Source organism: Haliaeetus albicilla, chromosome 17 (genome assembly GCF_947461875.1).
Source record: "Haliaeetus albicilla chromosome 17, bHalAlb1.1, whole genome shotgun sequence".
Taxonomy (NCBI): Eukaryota; Metazoa; Chordata; class Aves; order Accipitriformes; family Accipitridae; genus Haliaeetus; species Haliaeetus albicilla.
In genome coordinates, this window is record NC_091499.1 from 5,970,058 (window position 1) to 5,994,614 (window position 24,557).

At 39.8% G+C, this 24,557-nt stretch overlaps 1 protein-coding gene across 3 annotated transcripts; it reads right to left on the reverse strand.

Moving 5' to 3' along the window:
- Positions 1-23,546, reverse strand: SLC17A5 (solute carrier family 17 member 5). Of its 3 annotated transcripts, none has more exons than XM_069804675.1 (11): positions 23,266-23,546; positions 19,673-19,869; positions 18,069-18,302; positions 17,485-17,572; positions 14,572-14,658; positions 13,200-13,318; positions 12,169-12,327; positions 9,898-10,030; positions 8,073-8,220; positions 3,293-3,383; positions 1-1,717 (listed from the first exon to the last, which is right to left on the reverse strand). In XM_069804675.1, exons 1-11 carry the CDS (start codon positions 23,324-23,326, stop codon positions 1,580-1,582), a joined length of 1,455 nt encoding a protein of 484 aa, XP_069660776.1. In that variant the 5' UTR covers positions 23,327-23,546; the 3' UTR covers positions 1-1,579. The 3 variants fall into 3 exon arrangements, with proteins under 3 accessions (XP_069660776.1, XP_069660778.1, XP_069660777.1); XM_069804677.1 differs by lacking the exon at positions 23,266-23,546 and adding an exon at positions 22,073-22,095; XM_069804676.1 differs by lacking the exon at positions 23,266-23,546 and adding an exon at positions 20,124-20,222.
- Positions 23,547-24,557: the final 1,011 nt, after the last annotated feature.

The following is a 24,557-nucleotide window of genomic DNA, read 5'->3' on the forward strand; positions in this document are numbered from 1 at the left end:
TAAGTATTCATTCTATTTATTGTGGAAACACTGAAGACACAATATAGCTTTAACATAGTCCCACTGAACAGCTACTAATTTCATCTGAACTTCACACCATTTATTGTGGAAATGCTGCAGACACAAACACAGATTTAAACACAGTTCTACCATCAGAGAACATGACACTTCAAGGAAGGTCAAAACAAAATGGCTCTTAAAGCTAAAAAGAAGAGGCAGATGCCATTTCCTAGAAATGAAGGAAGGTAGGCTCCACTGGAGCAGCTTTAGTACTGGGCTTTTCTTTTGGATTGGTGGTAAATGAAAAACCCAGAGCCCAGTGATTTTTCTTTTTTACCTAATTGCTCCAATCCAGGAATCTTTGGCACAGGAATTTTCCTTTGCTTTGTGACTACAAGATTATTCAGCCATTTGTTCTTAACAAGGCCACTGTTTTCATAGACTTCATTTAATCCTACTGTGTGGCATTTAATTGCATGTTGTGCAAAGGATGCTCTTGAGTGTGAAATTCTATGTTGACAGGAGACTAACAGCATCAGGTTATGATTGCACTAATTCTTTTTTCCTCTACTTTTATGTGACTAACAAACAAGGCTGTTAGAGAAGAGAACTGATTTTCCTCATTATTCCCTACACTGGCCTTATTTTATTGCATTTACACGGACAAGTGGACAAATATATCCACATGCAAGAGGAAAGAATTCCACTGCATTGATTTAAGGAAACAAAAAATGAACTGCCAGACTGGAAGTTATTTTAAGGTAAGCACGCAGATACTCTATTTCTAGTTCACTCTTGCACACTGCCTAGACTTAAACCACAGAGTTGCACTGCTTCTTCTTTGCACAGATGAATAAAAATGAGGCCTATGTAAAAAAACCTGCACCACAGAGAACAGTAACACATGGCTTATTCTGTCAGTCACAATGGTACATTTTACTTCCTCATTGCTCTGTATCACTTGTGAAGCTGTATTCATGAAACAGGGAATGTTTATATATTTTGTACTTGTGCGTAAAATAGAATAAAATCATGTGTGCATTTCTTAGACATCAATTAAAACACTGACAAAATAAAAGCATTATAAAAGATTGTAGAAAACTAGAGCTCTTCTAGACTTTTAAACAGCAAAAAACCTATCAATCTCATCATGGAAGTCAAAACACTTTTTTGGGTACAATTCTTTGCATGCCATTCCTCCTTACAGTGCTACATAATCACTTTGCTTTTTCCTCTCATTTCAGTATCAACAAACATCTGCCTACAAGTTAATTCAGAAAATATTAATTAAAAACTGGAAAGAATTGGAGCCTAGCACACCGATTTAAAATGTTGTCTCTGATCATATATTTGATATCAAGTCCTAGCATGAAACTGTTATATTTAATCCAAGTAGTTTCTTGTTAGGAAATAGCACACATATGCTGTCAAATGATTTTCAGTACAAAAGATACACAGATAAAATTGTTTAACTGAAAAGCTCTGAAGACTCCTAGGCATCAGTAGGGAAGGCACTTTTCCGGTCACATAATTCTAGCACATTGGGATTCAGCACAGCTTTGGTATTTCAACATCTCCTTCAGTTTCTATGCAGGTGATATCCACTGACTGCCCAGTCCTGAACTTCTCCACTTGCAAATAATGCAAAGAAAATTGCTCCAAACAGATTAATAGAAGCAGCAATATAGAAAACAGTCTGCCATTCTCCCACAGTATTCTGTCAAAAGGGGGGAAAAAAAATGCAGTCAATTTGCAGCTCCACACTCAAGAAAAAAGTAATTTTAAAACCAACACTACATACCTTGCCTATTTAAATGTAAATGCTATTCAGCATGATTTCATACCAATATAAAAGCATTATAAACATAAAAGATCAAATCACCAGTATAGTCAACTTCAGTTAATAATACAGCTTACACAGATAGTCCTATAAGAATTGCATTAGACTATCTGGATCAGTTTATCATCCGAGATGCAGAACTTTCATATCAAAATTCACATTTGCACAAAGGCTACGCAAACTCACAGAGAATGTTACTGTAAGGGGGAACGCTACCTTGCTTTCAAGTCAGGTGATCCAAGAGCTGAAGTGCTCTGCACTACGCAGTAAGCTATTCTTAATGACAACTATGTGGATATTCTAGAATTATAAGCATTTTAGCCCAAACAAGGTAGCTATCTTTACTCAGATTTCAAGAGGAATCCTCTAAACTCTGGTATTTAAGAAAGGCCTTAAGACATGGGTAGCAAAGAGCTGGGGTTTGTTTGGTTTTGGGTTTTTTCTTCTTCTTGTCTTTTCAAATGAAGAAGTAATATCTGGGCGTAAAGCTTTTTTCCTTTTTTTTTTTTTTTTTTTTTTACTTCCAGATGACTACTGTAACAAACCTGTAAACGGTTTTACTACAGAAACAGAATTATACCAGAACAGTGCATTAGTATGGGGGGAAAAAAAAACCCTAAACCAAACAAAAAGAAAACCCCCACTTGTTAAGATGTCTGGAAGAATTCTTTTGTTTGGATTTATGTATTAATTAATATTTCCATATTATTTTTAAGGAAATCACTGGAATGATCACCAACTCCAAAAATTCAACTGTATCAATAAACTTACTCCTCCCATCTTCCTTTCTTAAAAGATTTTAGAATAATTCATATAGTTGATTCAAAAAAACCCTCCAAAACAAACCAAAAATCAAACAACTCCTTGCTCCCTTCTTCTATTCCAAATCACCCTTTGACTAAACCATCTTGGAAGACAAATCTAACACTGTTCAAGTTAGGTGTCTTGTGAAACTAGCACAGCTTACAATGTCCTAATCCGGTAACATACATACAGAGGGATGCATTATAAAACCCACACATTTCAATCTAGTTTCTCACTCATCTGACAAATGCTGACCTTATAACTCAACACCTCACATGAGACTGATTTAAAAAAAAAACAAATAAGAACTTGTATTAATTTGCTAAAATAATACCACAACTGTCTCATTTAGTTGGCATTTTAGCAGAGTTTTACTGTGATAAAAACACTTTCATTTTATTCCTAGAGAACATAAGGGGTGAGTCACTAAAATTTTAAAGTCCTACACAGGCCTTTGATTTTACCTCTATTTTCCTGATCAGAATCCGAAGAATAAAGGCTAGGAATTAAGTCACTCACAGCAACGGAACAGTGCAACTTACTTGCATAACCCAGATTTCATTTAATGACTGCAGACTTGAGAAGACAAAATTTCCATTCAATGGAGATAAAAATATAACAACTGAAAAAAATGGTAAGCAGACTTACATTATGAGTGAGGTTCTTTGCAATAACTGGCCCCACCATTCCTGGGATAGTAGCAAAAGAATTTGTGATCCCAAGGAGAATTCCAGCATACCTGCAAGAGCAATTGTTCACGCTGCTTATTAACTTATCCTGCTTATCAGTCATGGAGACAATTTTGCCTAACCTGATCACATAGGCCTCATCTTGATCACACAGACAAATTAAAACAGAAATATTCCAGTGAGAATGGCTTGTTTTCATTCTAGTAACAACTCACTGACAAGTTTGTACATACATTTTTAGGGACATGGTGTAGTGGTGGACTTGGCAGTGTTCGGTTAACAGTTGGACTTGATGTTCTTAAAGGTTCTTTCCAACCTAAATGATTCTATATGTCTCTATTTTCCAGAGATTAGTTTAGGTAACATAAATTACTCATGGCTTTGCTCAGGGATCCATAATCGAAACCCACATCCCCTTTGCGAAGTCACAACCAAACTGTCTGGAATGGATCCATCGGAGAAGTTAGAAAAGAAACACTGCATGCCTTGAAGTGGAAAGACAACAAGGAGTACGACAGAGTGCTGTTTGGCAACAGTAAGAGTTGGTTCAGGCATCATTACTAAAAAGTGCCTGCCAAGAAGGCAATATCACCAGTTCGGACAGATAGCCCCGCTTACACTATAGAGCGTATGTTCCAAAGACCTGAGTTCAGAGCACTGCGGCAGTCCTTCCCTTCAAGGTCAAAGCCAATGGGAAATGGATCTGACTTAACCAGTTCTGCTGGTTGCCATTCCTGCAGCTCCATTCTGAGGCTTCCTGCTCCATGAACGTGTTGCTCTATCACACACAGGTGCATGCATGTGCACAGATGGCCATAAAAACTTGCTGGGAAAAGCCAGTAACTTGCTTAATATCTGAGTCTCAGCACCTCATCTCTAGGCAATTAAAGATCTCTCTCATAGGAGTGTTGCAATACCAAAAGATCATACCACAAGTGCAGACTTGTGAGAGACACTGAAAAGAAAAAAGAGCTAGACATTCTACAGCACAGCTCAACCTTCCAACCACCAGAGCACGGATCCCCACAGTCCAGATTTTCAAGGTGGATTTGCTGGCTGAAGAATTATGCAAAATACTAATAGTCACAGTTTACCACAGGAGAAAAGAGTTATCTCCCAGTGATCATTTTAGGCTGTTTAGCAGAGTGAAATTATGTCCTCACCAATTTTAACATAGCAGAAATATAATTTAATCTCTAAAGAGAGATGCATAGCTTTGACATTTTATTTACTGAAACAGGAGAATTCAACCATACAGCATTGTTACAAAAGGTTGTGATATGTGTATCCAGTCCAACAATATTCAAGAAACGTGTTTCTTCTTGAGAAAGAGAATCAATTATCTAGGCTACTAGTTGATTTTTTCTTGAAAGTCAATACGTCAGCTTAAAGCATGGCAATATATTCTAGACTGAGCTCCAATGCCTTAATTAAAACAATCCTTATTTCTTACAAATATAGCATGTAGTCTTCTTATCTCAGAAAGTGTTTAAGAATTAATAAGCTTTTATGAAGCTGAATGTGAAAGTGTAAAAGTTTCCCTTAGGCAGATAAGCACACATAGCAAAACTCCATTTAAAGCCTTTAAGTAGAAACAAACGCATTTTGTCTTCAAAATATTTAAGCACTACAATACTGCTAACACACACTTTCAAAACAAAACATAGTTTAATAGTCTCCCTGGTCACCAAAGATCTTTGGCAATCAATTGCCGGCTAAATGCTTCTGGTTATGCCCAGTGTTTCTGACATAGGTTGCATTCTTGATAACGCTCGCTGTTTGATGCAGATAACTGCTATGCCACTCCCTCAGCACAGCGGAGACTCCCATATGAAACGGGAAAGCAAAAAGTGATGTGTCTGTAGAGCAAGACTAATAGTAAGCTGTTGGTCAGGTTCTTATGGCATAGTGGGGATAACCAAATAGAAATCAACTTGCAGAGCAGTTAAGTAGTAAAATCAAGAGAAAAAAAAAAAAGGTATGTGAAGTGTTTAGTGTATAACAGAGCCATAGGAATATTACGAGGGCTCATGGTAACAGCAATACTAAAAATTGCAATCATGGCAACATATTGAAGTAGATTTAAAGAGCTAGAATAGAACACATTTTCCCCACAAGAACAATCTTGTCTCCCTCCCGTCCCCAACCCCCCCCAATTCAATACACTGATGGCATAATAAATACATGTTAGAAACCAAAACCACATAGCAAATATTGTTTTTCTCTCAGTATCAGTATTTTCATTCACTTTTTCCTGTGAATATAATAATTATTTCTTTGGTATAATGCAAGTTTTAGTAGCAACAAGGGACACTTTGCTATTCTAGTCGGCATACTTTTAACCAATTAAAATGGGCATGTAAGTGCATTTTGAAACTGCTTTGAATCACTTCTGGTTATTCTAATATCTTTCAGTAAATTAAAAAAAAAATTGAGCTCTGGGTAAACTCTTAACAGAGGTTTCCTTCACAGTTTTATGCAGACCCCATTTTCAGATTTCCACAATTGTCTGCCTTGGCCATTTCATCCAACGAAGTTCAGACAGTCACAAAAAGGGGGGAAAAAAGGCTTCTTTTCCCTCTCATCTTAGATGTTTCTGTATTTGAAGAAATTATTTTTTTAAGACCTTTGTTACAAGGACATGCCCTTTTCCTTCTCTGTCTCCATTTAGAGAATGGCTGATATCAGTAAAACAGCATCCACCCTGACCATGTTCCCATCCAGGGAAGTTTTCCTGTACATACAGCCATTTGTCTTGAGGGGCAATGCCGGGCCAAAGTTCCTGAACTATCAGCAAGGCACCTGCCCCTCCTGCACTCATAATCAGTATGCTCCCTTCAGCCTGATAGGAAAGAAGGGCTAGAGAAACTTGTATGGTTTAAACACAGTGGGAATAAAAGCAGGACTTTGTTGATGGTAGGAAGAATAGAGTGGGATTTGGTCAGAGGGATCAGCAGCAGTTCACATGGTGAGTCTAATTAAGCCTGCTAACATGTATCAGCGTCATGCCACATGATTTTTTTCAACACCTAAAATACTCTGTATACTGTCATATAGAAATTCACCCTTGAAATAAACACATTAGAAATGCAAAGTGAATTATCTCTCAACACACACAACATCCTAGCTCTGGAAACCTCAGCCGTCACCTGCATACAGAAGTTCCTTTTCCATATGCCTCATGGAGGCACACGCTGCAGTTGTGTGATTTCCTTCTTCCTGTGACAGCTCTGTTGCACTCAGTGGACAGGATGAATTGTACTCACTTAATGAGCACCATTTAATATTTTGTTTCACTTCACTTGCTCAATGCATGGACCCAAGCCTTACCTTCTCTCTACTATTCAGCTGTTGCAAGTAGAATTTTAATCATTCCATACACTTTCCAGCAGAACTGTTCATGATACTAGTTTATTTTCACAACACTCTTGAGAGATGGAGATGACAATGTGAAATGAAAACATAGGCCAAGAATGTATGTGCCTACTGGATGCTAGATTTGAGATCCTCAGGATCTCATTTTAAGAGTATTTAACAGCATTGTTCATTTATTCAAAGCACAGTTCCACTGACTTCTGTCTGCACTCTGAGTAATACCATTTTTGCAAAGCAGAACTTAATAGTTCGAAGAGGCATACGAAAACAAGCAATAAATCGGCTAGGCCTCAATTAATCTCACTGGATCCAACATTAGCTTCTCAGCTGAGATGTTTTAAGTTTGGACTCCAGCTGCTGCAGACTCTCTTTACATATTATGGCAGTCTGAACCAGCCTCAAGAAGTTCCCATCACTCTTCATAACTACAGAACTCTTAGAAGTCCAGATTCCTCAAGCCAGAAGGTATGAACATGGTCCTCACAGATGGTCACACTAGAGTCTGATCCAACTGACTTACCACATGCAAACTCTGTGACAGAGCACTGAAAGGACTGAATTGCCAAGAGCAATGTTCAGCTACCTTAAACATGACCCTTCTTTTCTCCTGTAATGCCCTGCCTTAGCCATTATGTTCTCTGCAGCTACTACAGCTATGAGGTAGAGGGTTTAGGAAAGAATGCCAGTCTCCCTCTCTATACAACACTCAGCCATTTCTAGAGCAGGATCTACCCTGTGCACTGAGCGAAGAAAAGGTCCTGTGCAGGGGAATTTTACAACAATGACACAAAGACTAATTTGTGATGCACAAAGAAAAGGAGGCAAATCAAAACTGCACAGATATCCAAGTCCTGCCATTAAGAAACTTACAGTAGTAATGTCTTTGGACATCAATGCTTATGTTTTGTATTTTTAAACACAGAGACATAGACATAAAATAAATAACTCCAACTCCAAGCCAATGTTTTACATTTTTAGGAAACTAACTGTTGTAGTTCTGCAAAGCTAAGCTTGAAACAGAAGTTGTATAATGGCCCCACAATACCCCAGACTGCATCATGAATTGACCATGAATCAATTAGGACAAAAACCTAGTAAATATAATCACAGGAATTAGATTATTTATTACTGCAGGATCAAAAATGGAATTATTCTAAACTGTTGTTTGTATAATCTGCAAAACTTGAACTTTTTGCAAATACAATGCTTAAAACTGTAAACCTGAGTCACTGTCAGCGTTTGCATTCCAGGTCTGTACAGCACATGATCCATAGCTAAATCTCTCAGGCACCCCAGCAATACAAAAAAAACAAAGCGGTCATAAATGTATCATGTGCACTAACAATAGCTTCAGCAATACTTACGAAGGTGCTATGTCCAGATGGTTGATGCTGTAGCCAGATGTACAAAATCCTCCTAGTGTTGTTGATATGGTCACAAATGCAACAGCCAGTGCATAATTGCAGCCTATGAATCCAGCTGCTACTAAGAACACTGCAGGTCCAATCATTCCTTTAAGACAAAAAAATCTTAGAATCAATGGACTTTTAACATAAGGAACATTAAGAGGCCCTGTGCTGAGTATAGATTTTCCATACAGCTTCCACCACCCCCTAGTGTACAGAATCCAGCACTGCACTACATGCATTACAGTGGGCCTGTAAGGAAGAACAGATGGGTTGCAAACCTGTGCTGGAAACAGTAACCAGACCAGAAAAATCCCACTCTAGCTTCAAAGAACAAACTTCAACTAGATAAAAAAACTTAACGAAAATCAACAGATACTAAAAGTGACTTCAAAAATTAATTTTATTTATTGTTATAAAAATAATAGAAGCCACACTGACACTGGTAGGTAAACAGTGCACTGCAAAGAAATTATCCCCATGTAACTCTCCAGGTTTCAGGAACAAACACTGACTTCTGCAGATCATAGTAAAGTACAGTTGGAAGGGTTCGTACAAATACATACATACGTGTGTGTGTGTATATATATACATATATATATATGCCTATTTCTCCTGCAGGCACCTTCTAGAATGAGTTTTATTTCACATTTACAAGACCTGAATGACTGGTGTATCTATACTGGAGCCTGCTGTACCATTTAGAGAACCCAGGCTAGCTTTAGAGATGCTACATCAGGTCCTGGAAACAGCTTAGCAAGACATCATGAGCCAGTGCATGCTGCTTCCTGTCTGCAGTCAACTTTGGTACCCATTTCCCAGTACCAGAGCCCATTTACATGACCCCATCATGATGTCTGTAAACAGCTCCAAGTACATTCTTTTTTGTTGATGAAGCCAACCTAACAGTCCTGCTTCTCCTAAGACAACAGCATGTTTCCCCCTCAGTTGTACATACTTGGGTGTGAGGCCCTGCAGTCAACTAGATCACCAAAATGGTGTAGGCTTAAAATAAAAAAATGCTTGAGAGTCTATTATAAGAGCTGGTTTAAAGAAAGCAATTGAATCAGCAGAACTGAGAAGGCAGCAAGGATGGGCATACATCAAGCAGGCTGCAACTTCTGTGGATCCTGTGCCTAACCTTTTTTTTTCCCCCTTCTTTCCCCTGCCCCCTCTTTTAATCAACAATCAAATTCTCCTTCCTTAATACAGCCTTTACCTGTATTCATTAAAAACCTGCTCTTGTTGATCTCTTGCTGATTTCAGATCACCTCCCAACTAGTCAAGAGCATTTTGGATTCTATTTGGTCTTCCTACCCTGGTAGCAACTGTAAATTTTGCAAGTGTATTCCTATTCAGTTACTTAAATAAACAAAACACTGAACAACGCAGGGCTGGGAATAGGCTCATGCAGAACAATATCCCGTCCCAATGTAAGAAAGCCACTCACAAGGTATCATTCTGCCAAGCTATTATCTCCACTTTAATGGTGAATCTGCCTGACTAGTTATTTAATCAGTTTGCTTATAAGAATTATGTATCTTGACCTAAACAAAGCTTGCAGCAATCTCTTATCAGTCTCTTACTCAATGGGCATACTATTTTAGGGAAAAAGATAGGATTGACTCTTCACAAATTAATGTACAAATACAGCTGCTCCTCTCAAGCCATGCACAATCCTGCCTAATCTCACAGCAGAATGTCACACGACTCTCCCAAACCTTTCATTTTTCCCAGATGGATATTATGGTATGTTCCAAACAGAGATGATACTTGTACCTACCTATTAGGGTAAAACATTTGCGAACACAAACAGTGGACAAGTTCTGTTTTTCCCGTAAATAATCAGCAATTTGCCCAGACAGGATTATACATAACCAGCAGCCAAAATAAGGTAGGGCAGACAAAAAACCGTTCTGTTAAGGAGATTAAAAAAACCCAACAGTTAAAACACTGAAATGACAATTCAGTATGCTGAAAAAATCACTTGTGCTAGAGCATTAACAGAGACTGAACCAGAGGCATCAAAACAATCCGTCCACATAACTATTGTTGGTATTACCATAAGAAAGAAACCTAGGCATAGAAAAAGCAAAGCATTTTAAAGTTACCAATGTATAAACTCTCCATTGCAAGACTTAATCCATAACTATCAATGCAGCCAGACCAAAAACTTAAAGATTTAAATCAGAAAATGGGTTCAGGAAAAAGAAAACTATACATGAAGGTATCTTGTGGACATTAACCTGATCATGCAAGTTTCCAGAAACACCAATTTCAAGTAGGGCAGACTATTGTGTGAGTTACTAAAGTAAGTGGAAGATGTAAGTATTATTCAGAATTTTGAAAGAAACATGGAATCTCAGGGTTTTGTACTACTATAACTCTTCAACATTACATTATCCCGTATCTATCTGCTGAAACATCTGATGCTGGCTGTAATCAGAGACAAGATACAGAACTAGGACCTTCATCAGATCCAGGCTGGACATCCTATGATCCCAAAACAAAGATATTATTCAGGACCTGACATTACTTACACTGAAGTAACTTGTTAATTCCCATTACTTTAAACATAAGCTGTTTAGAGACTTCTGCCTGATTCTGCATGTTTTTCTGATGAGGGGAAGCAAAAGGTACTACTAAACTGCGTAAGTTCACAGCCTTTCCATACAATTATGGGTAATTACTGATAACAGAGCTATAATTTGACTTAATCTGTGATGAAAAAGAGGTATTTGGATAGCTATTGGATAGAAATACTCTAATGTTTATACACTATTATAAAATGTATATTTGTCAAAGCAGTGAAAGCTTCCCTAGGAAATTTAATTTGAAATGAGACTGGAAACACATCCCCACCCGAAATCCACTCTATCAGCACTCAAACATGCTGCCTGTTGGGTTTCAATGCTCGGCCTTCAAAAGCAGTAAGTAAAATTTTTAAAAATAGAAGATAGTCTCAGTAATAAAAAAACAACTTCTTTTGAAGCACTGTTCAAAGACACAGCATTATTTTTAACCAATCCCTTTAATATAGGATGGAAACTGGTAGACTATACAGTAGCAACTGTATAATATTTTAAACAGTAATGCAATTTCCATCTAAATGCCTGGCAACAAAGTTAGTCCAAAACTACTTTGCAGGCTTGTTGGTTGTTCTTTTTTTAAATGTTCACAACAGTCAGTACTCTGAGCACTCTAAAAAGAAGAAACATAACTCAGAGACATAAGAAACCACTTCACAGCAGAACCTGTTAGTCTTTAATGCAACAGTGTTTTACAAAACACATGCAATTGAGGGCTGTGGTAGCAAATGACTTTCATAGATGTTTACGTAGGTATTCCCTCAAGACGCATAATAAGAAACCCAACCAGCAACTTCAGCTATTTTTTCCAGCCATTTTGCAGCTTGCCCTGCTGCAACCTTCTCTGCTAACACTGAGATTCCACATCTTGTCCTCCCAAGATTTCTAGCATCACCTTTTTCTTGCATGGCATACATCTTCAGTTTGCTCTAAACCAGTCTCATATGTTAAATCAGGAAAAGGCTATGCCAAACTTCTTGAAATTTCTGAGCACCTTTTTACTTGGGCTGTACCAGCTTCTCCAGGTAAACTATGCTATCAACAGAACCTTCTCATTAAAGAAAGATCAGTACAGTCAAGTAATTCCTATCAATAAGAATGTTCCACCTCCCCCACCCCCCCTAATTTTTCCCTGATAAATAATTAAATTTTTAAAAATTTCCTTAAGGTCCAGATATAGTGCTTTTCAAGTCTATGGTTTTGTTTCATCCTACTTACCTTGCTAAAAAAAGGTATTTTACCTCTGCTGCTCATTGAGGAAAGCAAAAAAAATTGACAATTCGGAAAGGGATCCAAGTAGACTGAAGCTCCCCACCCCCCTTAAAATACTTTCAGAAATGCCATTTGTCCAATCATTACATTCCAAGGTTCTTAAGCAGATTCCTCTACTCTAAACAGCAGGGAAGATCTCTGTTATTTCATTTCTTTAGTTCAGAAGAAAGTGACTATATTTTTATTTATCTCACCTCCTGTGCATCAAACCGCAGGATCTCCTTCATGTATGTGGGCAAGAGCGTAAGAAGCGTATAGAAAGTCCAGTTATAAGAGAAGTGAGCCACAACGATAGCCCAGAGTGGAAGGGACTCCAGTATAGGTCTCCAGGGAACAGATTTCTGTGTAGAAAGCTAGCAAGCATGAGGCAGAGAAAAAAGGAAGAGAAAGAGTGATCAGGACATTGATATGAACATTTACTAAATAAAATGTTTTGATCCTACCCGAATCTATGCTGATCATTCATTCTGATGGGCACAAAATGAGTCTCAGTCGATACATGCAAGTCATCAGCAATGAATGAATTACTGTGTTCAGTTCTCACTGAAGGAATACTAATGCATGTTACTGCTCTGTTGTTTACTATTGCAAAGTAAACCAATTACTATTACATTTTGTAATCAAAATTTCAAAAAGTATGCCTTCCCTTGTTGAGATGTGTTGCCTCCTGCTTTTACTATAAATGATTAAATATTTAAAGTCACCCATCACATGTTTGTTCAGCTGAATCTTTCCTACTCAATCCTAGATACTAACTTTGGTCCCTCAGCCAGCTTCACAGGTTACAAACACATATCCCCAGTCACAGGAATAAACTCTTATGCACACTTTAGGAACTGTCTCATTAGCATTTTCAAAATGTTTTCTCCGCAAACAGTAATCTCTTTCTTACTCTAGAAGACACATTGAAAAAAAAGTTGTAAAATGTTGTATTGCAAAGCTTAAAGACATTATACAGGTCTGGATCTAGTTTAAAGAGAAGTGATAGACTTGAGCTTTTTATTTAAAAAGCACCGCAATAACATCTGTGACAAAAGGCATTATTATAAATGCTTTGTTTGATTACTGATTGTTTCTCACTTATACAACTGCATTATATTTTTAATTCTGCCTCTATCTTAGATTAAGGATGTTTTTCTAGACATCAGCAGAGCATGATGCTAACGACAATATTTGTGGTTTATGTTCTTACTTAAGTAAGTATGACTTTATTAAAGTGCTGTACCTGATCTTTTAGAGAAGACAGTATATATTCTCTTTCAGCATGTGAAATGCTCCTGTGAGTTTCTGGTGTATCACTAACCAACCACATCCAGAAGAAGAACCATAATACGCCAAGTGCACCTATCATTGAGAAAAGATGGGTGAAGATATAGAAATAAAAACATAAGCAATCATATTAAGTGAATAACACTCTCAGATGATTTAGTTAGAAGTTTTTTTCCAAATACTCTAATATAATTTTAATGAACATTATTTTTCTATCTACTTACCAACAGTAGTTCCCTGAAGTGGCTTAAAAATGCACATTTAGAGGTAATAAACAATAAAGAGGACTAAGCAGGAAAGTGTTTTTTTGTGGGTTTGTTTTTTTGGTTTTTTTTAATTCCACTTGGAATTGCCTCATACAGCAAGAAAGTTGCATACACATACATATTGTATTTTTATCAGTCACATGGAACAGCCACAAAGGACATGGCTTACCCAGAGGAAATAAAAACTCACATTAAGTTTAATCACAAAAAATACTTTCTGCACATACACAGAATAGCCCTACATACAGCCTAACTGATGTACCAATCCTCCTTTTCTTTTTTAAGCCAAACCCCAGAACTATCATTTGAAAAAGGGAACTTCTCAATAGTCAGTGCAAATCAACTGTACTTTTATATAACTATAAGACTGTAACTTATTTCACTTTGTCCAATTCTTTGTTTTGAACCCTTTTTGTTTATACAAACATTGGAGGTGGTTTTGCTGAGAAAAGCATAACTCTTATCTTTTATTCCAATTCTCCCTTCCCCATGCAGAATACGAAACAGCTCAGACATGTAAATAGGCCTATAAAAAGCATCAGTTAGATCTATGACATACTGTTAGAAAATATTTTCTGTGTTTGAGCTTCTAGAAGATAACTCACAGTAAACATGCTATGCCTTGCATTTTGGGCATTCCTTCAGGGTTCCTGTGACTGCTAGAGAGATTTTCCACACAGTTTCCATTTAAAGCAGCAGTAACTTTTCACATGTTCTTTCATTCAGAGTAGAAGTTTGTTCCTGGGATTAAAGTTATTAACTCAATTTCACACTTCAGATAAGAAATTTCAGCCTGTTGATTCCAAGTGGCAGGAGAGTTAAGAGCATTGGACTTGTACCAGCTTTTGTCCAACTCTGAGACAGCTTTGCTCACTGAAAGCAAGGCTTACATAGCCACACACAGGAATCTACTTAGCTTTAAATATCTCTGATTTCCAAGGAGGAATAAAATAGCAACCCTACACATCAAACACATTTTTAAAACTCAAAATAAGTTTTATAATATACCATGCTTTTCAAAAAGAATATGGATTGCACTTCTAATAATATAAAAAAACTTACCAAATATGTAAAACACGTAAACCCAGTTCATATAATAGCAAATTAAACCAGAGAGTGGCAGAGAGACAACAGTTCCCAGCTGCGCACCTACCGGAAGAAACAAAAACAAAGTGGTAAAACAATAATTAGATCTCCCATAGACCCTTTAAACTTAGTGGCATTTCACAGTTATTTTATTTTTTCTGTAATAAATCATGCAGAAAAGATTTGTCACCACCACTAGAGGGCTGTCATTCCCCCTTAAAGAAACACAGACACAATAAGCTGCTTCAGCAGCTTGAAGTAAACAGAGCCACAAAGCCCTAAGCATCAAAAATTACGAGCAAAAAGCTATCCAAGACAGGCATTCTTGGCACATTCATCTCCAATAAAGTGATGGCTCTAGTACATCCAAAACAATGCAAATAAGACAACTGCCATTGCTGCAAAACAAGAGAGAGCTCATCACAGTATAATTAAAGACTTGAGGGCAAGATAATATTCTGACTTGATATAATCAGTTTGCATTTCTCTTAACTCTTACTAGCTCCACAGAAACAGGAATGCTAGAAACAAGAGCCAGAAGGCATTCATATAACCAGCAGGTTCAAATCCCACGGTCCCCGAATTCGACAGGGTGTAGGATCAGGTAAGGAAGAAGGGAAAGATGAGCACATTCCAGTTCAGATACAAGCCAAAAGAGCAGAAAAGAACTATTCCTGAGTTTATAATTCAATATACATTTTGCAAGGATGGCAGGTTCCACACATACACACACACCCCAAATCTAAACTAGAAGCCCAACCCATATTATTTACATACTTTGGAACTCTACTGGTGATAAATAGTAGACCTTGTCTCTTAATGTTAGTTATACAATCACTTCTCCAAACCCAGTCTCAAATCAGAAAACATTAGATCATGTTGATACGCTGGCTGCTTAGATTCCACCTTCATGGAAACAATAATTTTTATTCGAGGCAGAAAGTTTCAACCACGAACAACAAAACCACATACACCATGCAAAATATAAATCAGAATAACAACTACATATAACCTCAATCATATGTTCTCTTAGAAAATCAACATGATCATGATTAAATAAACCACAGACCACATGACTGCCAGCCATGAAAATGGGGGGAAAAGGAAACACTCTGCTAAGTTTACGCAAGATGCCTTATCCATCCACGACTGCTAACAATTGGCTGTTCAAGGCCACAGCCTCTTCTCACTAGTACAGCAGCATATACTTTCAGGAGACACAAAAGGACAGTTTAAAAGCCCCCAACTGCTAAATGCAGTAGATGTCAGTCCCAACCCTGTGTTCTCTGCTTAACTTGTATGCTGGCTCCCGCATGAAGAATTCTTTTAAAGCAGATTTAATTCACTAATAAGGCAGATAACAGATTTTAAAAAAAGAGAGGAAAGCTTTCTGCTGCATTGGGTGTGTTAAAGCGGCTCATGGAAGGGTCTGATGAGTGCCTGAAATAGCACAAAGGAAGGAATGAGACACTTGGCTAAGAGGGAAGTGAGGAAATGTGAGGAAGAAAGGATTAAGGCTTCATTCCTCTTGGCACAAGCGAGCCACTAGACTGGCTTAGCTGCTTGAGAAACTGTAGCCACAGTTTACATAGTACAGCCCTGTCCTCTCGATGATGCCCAGGTCAAATAAGAAAGCTGTAACAGAATTAATATTAACAAGAGTGAGTAAACCAAACCATTACTTCATTAAGTGAATTCAAAATTCGTCATCCTCAAAGAAATAATATCAATTTTGACTAGTAAATTTAGAAAGCTACATTTTTCACCTGCCCCACTAATACTGCATTTAGCAATGTGACTGACCAGTAAACCCCTAAAACAGATGAAGGCTCAGTGGAGATGAGCAAAAGCAATGTGTCAATGAAGATCAGGGAATAATACAGGGTGTGACTGACCACAGCTCTTGCAAAGAAAGCTGACTTTATCTCAACACAAAGGGGACCAGAGGGTGGCCTTTGTTTTAGATAAACAGCTAAGTCAGTTGAGTGGATCAGATGGTGGTGTAAATGTTTCTCTCCAAGTTCATTAAAAGTGTGACTGCCTCCCTGAGTTAGCCAGACCAGCACCAGGGGAGTGAACACGTGGCTCAGCCCAACATAAAGTATAAAAACTAAACAACTAACAACAGAATTTCTAAGAGAACAACAGACTTGCACTGCCTTCAACCCACATATTCCTTCCTGGCAACTGGGGATTCCCAGCGTCATGACGGTGAGCATATTAGTGACCAGTAATGTAAATGTGTACTGCAATTGCTATATTTTGCTAAGTGTTAACTTAACATTTGAACTGTGCATTCAGTATATTTTGTATCACTCTGCTAAATCAAAAATCTTGTGTAAAATCAAATATCTTCAAACAAGTAAATTTGATATCAAACATCACACCTTCCACACATAGAATATCTAAGAGAATCTGGTCAGGGAGTATTGGAGTCTGATAAGGAGCTCTTGCAGCAATACCTTGGACATTTTCTTCTTTTGAGTTCCTCATAAAACACTTTAAAAAAAAAAAAAAAAAAACAACCAAAACCAACCAACCAACCATCTCTATCCTGTGATTCTGCCCCAGCCTTTTTGTTCCTAATACTAGATCTCCTTTACTCACAGTATCTTCTATTAATCAGCTTCACAGTAACTCTTTGCACCACCATATACCAAAGTTAGACTGAAGTTTATACTTAGTTGCAGATCAATACCTTTTCTCAGGGTTACAAAAGCCATGAATAAATGAAGATAATGAATGCAAAGCAAGATTTAATTCAATGTTACTCTTTCCAGATTAAATGCTGATTAAAATTTAGAATATAAATCCCTTTGATTTAAGTCAATCCTCCCTGTTACTGCAGTAAAAATGTATAATCCCATTATCAGCGTGGGAATTTCTCACCTGCATATGAAATACTAAGGAGCTTGCTGCGTTCCAGCGGAGGAGCCCAAGAAGACCACATTGAATGCATAGCTGGGAAGGTAACACCCTAGAAAACAACATTTCGTTCTGTTGAAATGCAACAATTTCAGACCTCCCTTTAATTTTGCATGTTTCAAAGCATATTTCATTAAAAAGCAGTAGTTAGGGTTCTTGTTTAGCAAGAAACTACTTTAAAAACTGTACAAGGCACGAGAGTAAGGAGGCAGAATTAATTTCTCCTGCCTTTGTTTCTGTATATACTGGAAAAGCTGCAAGAATACAAACAATACTGTTCCGAGCTCCTTGTTTCTAACAAATGAGAAGGGATAACTTTAGCTTTGTCTCAAGTGTCCTTAGAAATAAAACCTTTTTCTTATTCGAAAAGCTTAGGCTAAAATACAGGGCTAACTTTTTAATTATTAAAAAAAATTAAAACTAAGCTACTCAGAATGAAACAATCCATATACTACTCCAGCATACTGATACCCACAGGGTCCAATCACTACAATTTATTAATAAATTATTCAGATACATTTTCAAGTTACACAGGGAAAAAGCATTACCTCTCCCAGTCCTTCCAAGGCTCTGACAGCTATGAGGTAGCCAACTCCCAAATTTGCAGCTAAGGGAGTAAGCAAGGTGAATACAGAGGTACCAAAGACGCCAAACCCCAGCAATAACTTCCCTCCGATTTTGCTTGCGATATATCCTCCTGGAATCTGAGTAATGATATAGCCATAGAAAAAAGAACCAAGGATCCATCCCTGAGTATCAGCATCCCAAGAATACTTTTCCCCCTAAAAAGAGGAGGAAAAAAAAAACCAAACAAACCAAAATACAGTAAGTTCAAAATAGCAGTTTCTCTGACCATATTTTATGTAACTTTGATCCATCACTTAGTCCTTTACACCTAAATTACAAATCTTTCATGGTCTCCTTCCTCTATACACATCTATACTGCAATCAAACTTGTGTTGAAAGCTAATTCAGGGAGTTTACAGCCTGTCCAGACATATCTGGGGTCTAAGCAATTTGGGTTAGGTGACAAAGGTACAGACTACGTAGTCTGCATGAGTGTGAATCCCACTTCTGTATCACAGTGTGGACATCATCGTGCTCTAGAAAATGGCTTCTCCTGCTGAAAATTTATTGACAGAAAAGCAAACATGGAGATGCAGATGCTTAAATTTAATATAAAGAGAGAGCAACCAAGGACAGGACTCACAAGGGTAGGTGGAAGAATGGGATAAGTACAACAGAGGGAAGATGAGTTTAGCAGACAAAATAATAAAAGCAAAGATGATCGAGATAAAGAGCCTGAAGCTATAAAGGAAGTCAGCAAGAAGACATGAGCTGTTGCCCAATAAAGTGATTTTGAAATTTAGGATCACTTCCAAAAGCCCAATTTATAATCATCTAAATGAGCAGCATACATTTCACAGAAGTGATGAGATAGAATCTTCCTCCCATAAAGTTCACAGTTATAATTTGCTCGTGATAAATAATAAATGACCTCTAAAGAAGCAAACAAAATGAAGGCAGGAAGACAGCAAGAGTGCTCAGTAATAAACTTCAATTATAAGATGAGATCTATGCCAGTCCAAATTCACAAAGTTGGTGTTTTGTTTTGGTTTTTTAAATCATTTTTTCATATCCAACAGTTCAGTTAAGAAATGTGATTTTAAGGATTACTGGAAGGGAAGTCAGAGATAAAGGATATAAAGACAAGAATCATGATCTGGGAAAGAGATCAAAGAAGTGAGGAGAAAAATATTTTGTAATGAAATTTCATGCCATTGAAACTGTACAAAGAACAGGCAAATATGGATACTGATGTGAGCTCTGACGCAGATGTAACAGTAACAATTGATTACTGGCATATAAAACAGTGAGTCATAGTAGATCTATGAGGTCAGATTAGCCAATTTGTAAGGAAGAGCACAGAATGGATATACATAAAAAAACTGACCTTGAGCACAGCACTTCTAAATTAGCTAGTCATTTAAGGCTATTATTTTTCAGAATAGCTTTAAAAGAACCACTGAAAAGGCCATCTGGTAAAAAGCAGCCTGTTCTCTTGCCACCTAACCATGAGTCATCAATCACAAACTTCTGTTAAAAACACTTTTACATGCCGTATTACAGGACAACATGTTTGAGACCTCACCGTTGTGTTGCGAGGAACGTTTATGGTGGAGGAATGCTCTGGACACACATTGGAAGTTGTATTCTTTGCTAAGCTTATGTTAGGTTCTACCATATCCACCAAAGCAACGCTTAGGTTCACACGTAAGGCATACAGGAGGAAGAACCCAAAAAAGGCCAGTAGAGCTAGATTGTAGCGAGCTGAGCAGCATGCAGGGACTGAAACGAGAGTAAAGGAAAAAATTTTGTTTTAACAGAACCTAACAAAGTAAGAACAACTGATAAGCAGTTTTTACTAATAAACGCAGAAATTTATGGGTAAGAAAAAAATAGGCAAGTAAACAAGGCAATTGTTCTAGTCTTAAGGGGTGTATTCAATAGGGGTAGAGGCTGAGGGTGGGCAGGGGGGAAAGCCCACTTTTCTACTGATGTGCAAAACAAATGTGATTCTGGTTTAGACAACTGGTAGCTACCTGCACAAGTGTGGGGGTTGCAGTGGAAGTGTGGCATATGGTCCGCGGAAGTGGATTTAGAAACATGGTTTCAATAGTCCTCACCAAAATATAGTAATATTTATTCAAAGTAGAACTTCACATTAAAAAAAAACCCCAAGATTAGTGGGAAGCCTGTCATATACATGAAAACGGTGCAAAAAAAACAGAGACTCTTAAAGTAGTGTTAAAGAACAATCATTGAGATTCCAGACTGTTTTCTAGGACAAGTTTTCCTTCTGTAAGTTTGCTTATAAAAGAATATGCATTTGCTGACAGCTGCCAAACAGAGAGAGCTAGCAGAAAGGGGAACGGCAAACACCACCGTGGCACTGTGAAATAGCAAGTTTCCCAGTTGCCCAGTACACCCCTCTTCTGCAGTCACCATACAACAATGAAGTTGACAAAGGCAAATGAGTCTTAGATTCAGCATACAACCTGTGTGGTGGCATTAAGTTGACTGTCAGCTGTTTAAACCCAGTATCAGACTTTGCACTGTAACACAGTTATTGATTCTCTTCTACAGTAGTACACAGCACTTGGCAGAGATCCTTCATCAGCACCAGGAGATTCAGATCGGGGTTGAGCTGTAACTTGGCCAGCACATCACCAGTAGCAGTAAATTTTGTATCTATACAAAATACAGTTTACAGCTCTGCAGATACTCTTTATAAACTGGGAACGGTTAAACAAACATGAGCAGAAATGTCAAATTGTTGAGAAACTACTTGAAGAATCTGCTGAATTTACAAATAGTTAGGGGGTGGAGTTTCCCCCCCTGTGAGGAAACTATGGTGCTAACTGAAAATTTTATAACCTGGATGTCTGAAACTCTGGGAGGGTTGAGGATCAGCACCTACAGATATTACACTGGTCTACAGTGATCTCATCTTTCTGTGACTATTCAGAATTCAAATGATGAATACAACAAGTGAATCTGAACAACAGGATTGACTGGAGCTTCATTTGCTACTGCAGTATGTCTCTTGACTGGATTCTGTGATCTGCAGTAAGCAGCAAAAAAGCATGCCCTGTGGACAAGCTATCTAAAGACTCTCCCCTTCCCCGTAACTTCCTTGAAACAAGGAATACGCCTATGCAATTTTGTCTTTTTCAGTGGGAGCACTGACAGAGCATTCCTGCAAGACTGTATTTTTCATAGTAGCAGAAGTAGCAGAACTTTCCCATTTTTGAAGTCTCTAACCCTGACCAACTTTATGTGAAGTTCATTATGGCTGCACAAGTTGTCAAAATGACACAGAGAGGCTGTATTTGCTATGTTCATTTAGTAAATGAGAATAAGTGAGGCTACTGTACAAATACGCAAAGCACCTTCCAGACCTGCGGTAACTGCCAGTCTTGCCTCGGCAGCATTTGAAAAAGTCATATCTGATTTTTAAATTACATGAAGGAGAGTAGCCAAAATTTTATTGCTTACTTTAAAAACAATAGGCACCAAGAGCAGGAAGTGCTTACTGCACAAAAACTACTCAAACAGCTTTGTTGTCCTTTACTGTTGTTTAAAAAGCAATTTGGCTTAAGTAGAGAATGTATAGTCATATAATTTATAACAATGAATACAATTACAGGTAAAGCTATTTAAACTTCCCACTGCCTGTATTTGCTGGGGTTAAACAATAATAACAGAAGGCTGAGCATCACGCTGATGATGTAACCCTTGCTTGGAAATGCAGATTAACTGGAACATCCATTACTCTTCCGCTGGAAGCCTCTTACTGGTATACATCTTCTCTGGAGAGCAAGCTCCACAAAACAGATGTGCAAGAACTCAAGTTCACTAACGTCAGATTTTTTTCAACTATAAATAGTTTATCATAAAAATCTAACAAACATGTATATCTGCCAGTCTGAAACAAATGGCTGCTGAAATTATCGCTTCCCTGTCTTTCCACCAAGTGCATTTGCAATACCTGAGAATATTAGATCAGGCTAACAGAACAGAAGATTCGAGAAGATTCCAGACGCGTTTCAGTCACCCACCTCTTCAGGAGATCGCTATAATCAAAGAGACACAGACATTCACCCCCCTAAAGTTTAAGGCAGCTAACCATGATATTCAAGGTCTTACCTTGATTGGTAGTCTTAGGTCCTACATCTACAGTTAATTCTGATTTCAGGGGCATGTTTTATAATACTGTAGCTATAATTGAACGAGATTCTTAAATTGCAGTTAAGAAAATAGGTCTGTGCTGCAAGTTGCACTGCAGTTAAAGGAAGTTGCTCTGCTGCTGTATTTTTCCTTGTGGGTGAGGTGAACCACCTCAGCTGGAGCACGATGCATTGTGCAAACTTAAGAATGTATTGCTTTAATAACAGACTTGAACTCAAATTTCTCTCCTTCTGGCACTTTTAAGTCATCTTGTTAGCAGCCCCTCTTGCTGCAGCTACACGTCTCCCAAGCAGGTTGGAGTATTTTGGGGTGGCATAGTGAAGAAACTTAAAATCTTACTTTACTCTTCATAGTTTGTACATTCTGGGAAACAAGACAGCACAGACAACCCCCTAAACACCTCGGCTCTGTTGTTAAGCCCTGACCCCATAACGACCCTCCTCCCCTATAATTAGTTATCTTCGTGCCTTGTTCCACCTTCCTTCCTCTCCGTACTTCCAGAACGAGCAATCAGTCTTGCTCAAATTCTGTCCTAAAGCGAAATCCCGCCCTAACCCCGCAGGACCCCAGCCGTCATTACCGTTTAAGCTGGAATTACCCCCACTCGTCCCTCACTGACGAGACACCAAGCCAAGGGCGGGTATTTACAGCCCAATTCCGTGACAGGGCTGCACCCCTGTTCCCCCCCCCCCCCCACACCCCCCCGTGCCGAGGACGGAGCCCCCCGCCATCCCCGTCAGGACTCAGGGCCGTCTTTAACCGAAGCCTCCCCGACACCGCCGCGTCCCCCACGATCGAACGCCGCCTGACGGCGCGGGGCGGGAAGCGAAGCCCCCGAGGCGGCGGAGAGGGGCCCGGCCGCCGCGGGACCCGGGCCGGCCCTCACCCTCACAGGGCAACGGCCGCGGCAGGGGAGGGCCCGGCTCCCCTCAGGGACGCTCCCGGCCCGGGCCCTGCGGCTCCATGGCAACGCCTCCCCGCTCCTCCTCTCACCCGTGCCGGGCTGGGACTCCTTCAGCAGCGGGGTGCGGTCCTCTCCCTCCTGGGTCTCCATCTCGCTGCCACCCGGACCGCGCAGCGCGCCCAGGGCCAGACCGCCGGCCGCCACCGCTGAGAGGACGGCGGCGCGGCTGGCCGCGCCGCAAACCCGCCCGCCCCACTCCGCTCCGCTCCGCTCTGCCCCGCCGGCGCCGGGCAGCGGCAGCCGCCGGCCGTCATGTGACGGGCGCTGGCGGGCGGAAACGGCCTCAGCCGCAGCGCGGCGCCGCTGCCGGCCGGCCCTCGGCGGCCATCTTTGGTGAGGGCAGGGGCCGCGGCGGCCCGCCCATCTGCAGCGCGAAGGAGGCCGCTCCCTCCCTCGGGGCGGGCTGGCTGGCTGACTGGGCTGACTGAGTGACTGACCGACCGACCGACCGGCTGACTGACTGACTGGCTCACTGACTGACTGGCTGACTGACTGGACTGGCTGACTGACTGGACTGACTGACTGAACTGACTGACCGACCGACTGACTGACTGGCTGGGCTGGCTGGCTGACTGACTGACTGGTTGACTGACTGACTGAACTGACCGACTGACCGGCTGACTGACTGACTGGACTGACTGACTGACTAGACTCACTGGCTGGACTGACTGACTGGCTGACTGACTGGACTGGCTGACTGACTGGACTGGCTGACTGAACTGACTGACCGACCGACTGACTGGCTGGGCTGGCTGACTGACTGACTGGTTGACTGACTGACTGAACTGACCGACTGACCGGCTGACTGACTGACTGGACTGACTGACTGACTAGACTCACTGGCTGGACTGACTGACTGGCTGACTGACTGGACTGGCTGGACTGACTGACTGGCTGACTGACTGGACTGACTGACTGACTGGCTGGCTGACTGGACTGACTGACTGACTGGACTGACTGACTGACTGACAGAAAGCTGGGCTGCGGGTGGCCCGTGGCAGCTGTTTTGGGAAAAGTTCCTCGTATTTAGGACAAATCTCACCAGGCGAATCATGCCTTCCCTTCCAGTGGCAACCGCCGCAGCAGGTGTTGGGCTTCTCTGTAACCACTAAAATGCCCGCCCGCTTGAGCTGCATTATAACAATAAATTGGCATTACCTGCAGCACAGGACCTTTTTATTCCGTGTGCAGCACCCAATTCCTGGAGCGAGGCCTTGAAATGCACCAGTATAAATTAATAAGCACCACAGCATATGTAATAGAGATTTTCCTCCCGGAATCAGTGGGCTTCAACCTCAGTCAAAACTAACAACAGGGTAGA

What these genes read in the sequence shown, in the direction of transcription:
- SLC17A5 (XM_069804675.1), bottom strand. Translation starts at nt 23,326, where the DNA reads ATGGAGACCCAGGAGGGAGAGGACCGCACCCCGCTGCTGAAGGAGTCC. An exon ending in CCTTGGAAGGACTGGGAGAG is followed by an intron (nt 17,573 to 18,068) that starts GTAATGCTTTTT and finishes GTTGTTTTCTAG; the next exon opens with GGTGTTACCTTCCCAGCTAT. An exon ending in TGCGGTTTGATGCACAGGAG is followed by an intron (nt 10,031 to 12,168) that starts GTGAGATAAATA and finishes TCTCCTTAACAG; the next exon opens with AACGGTTTTTTGTCTGCCCT.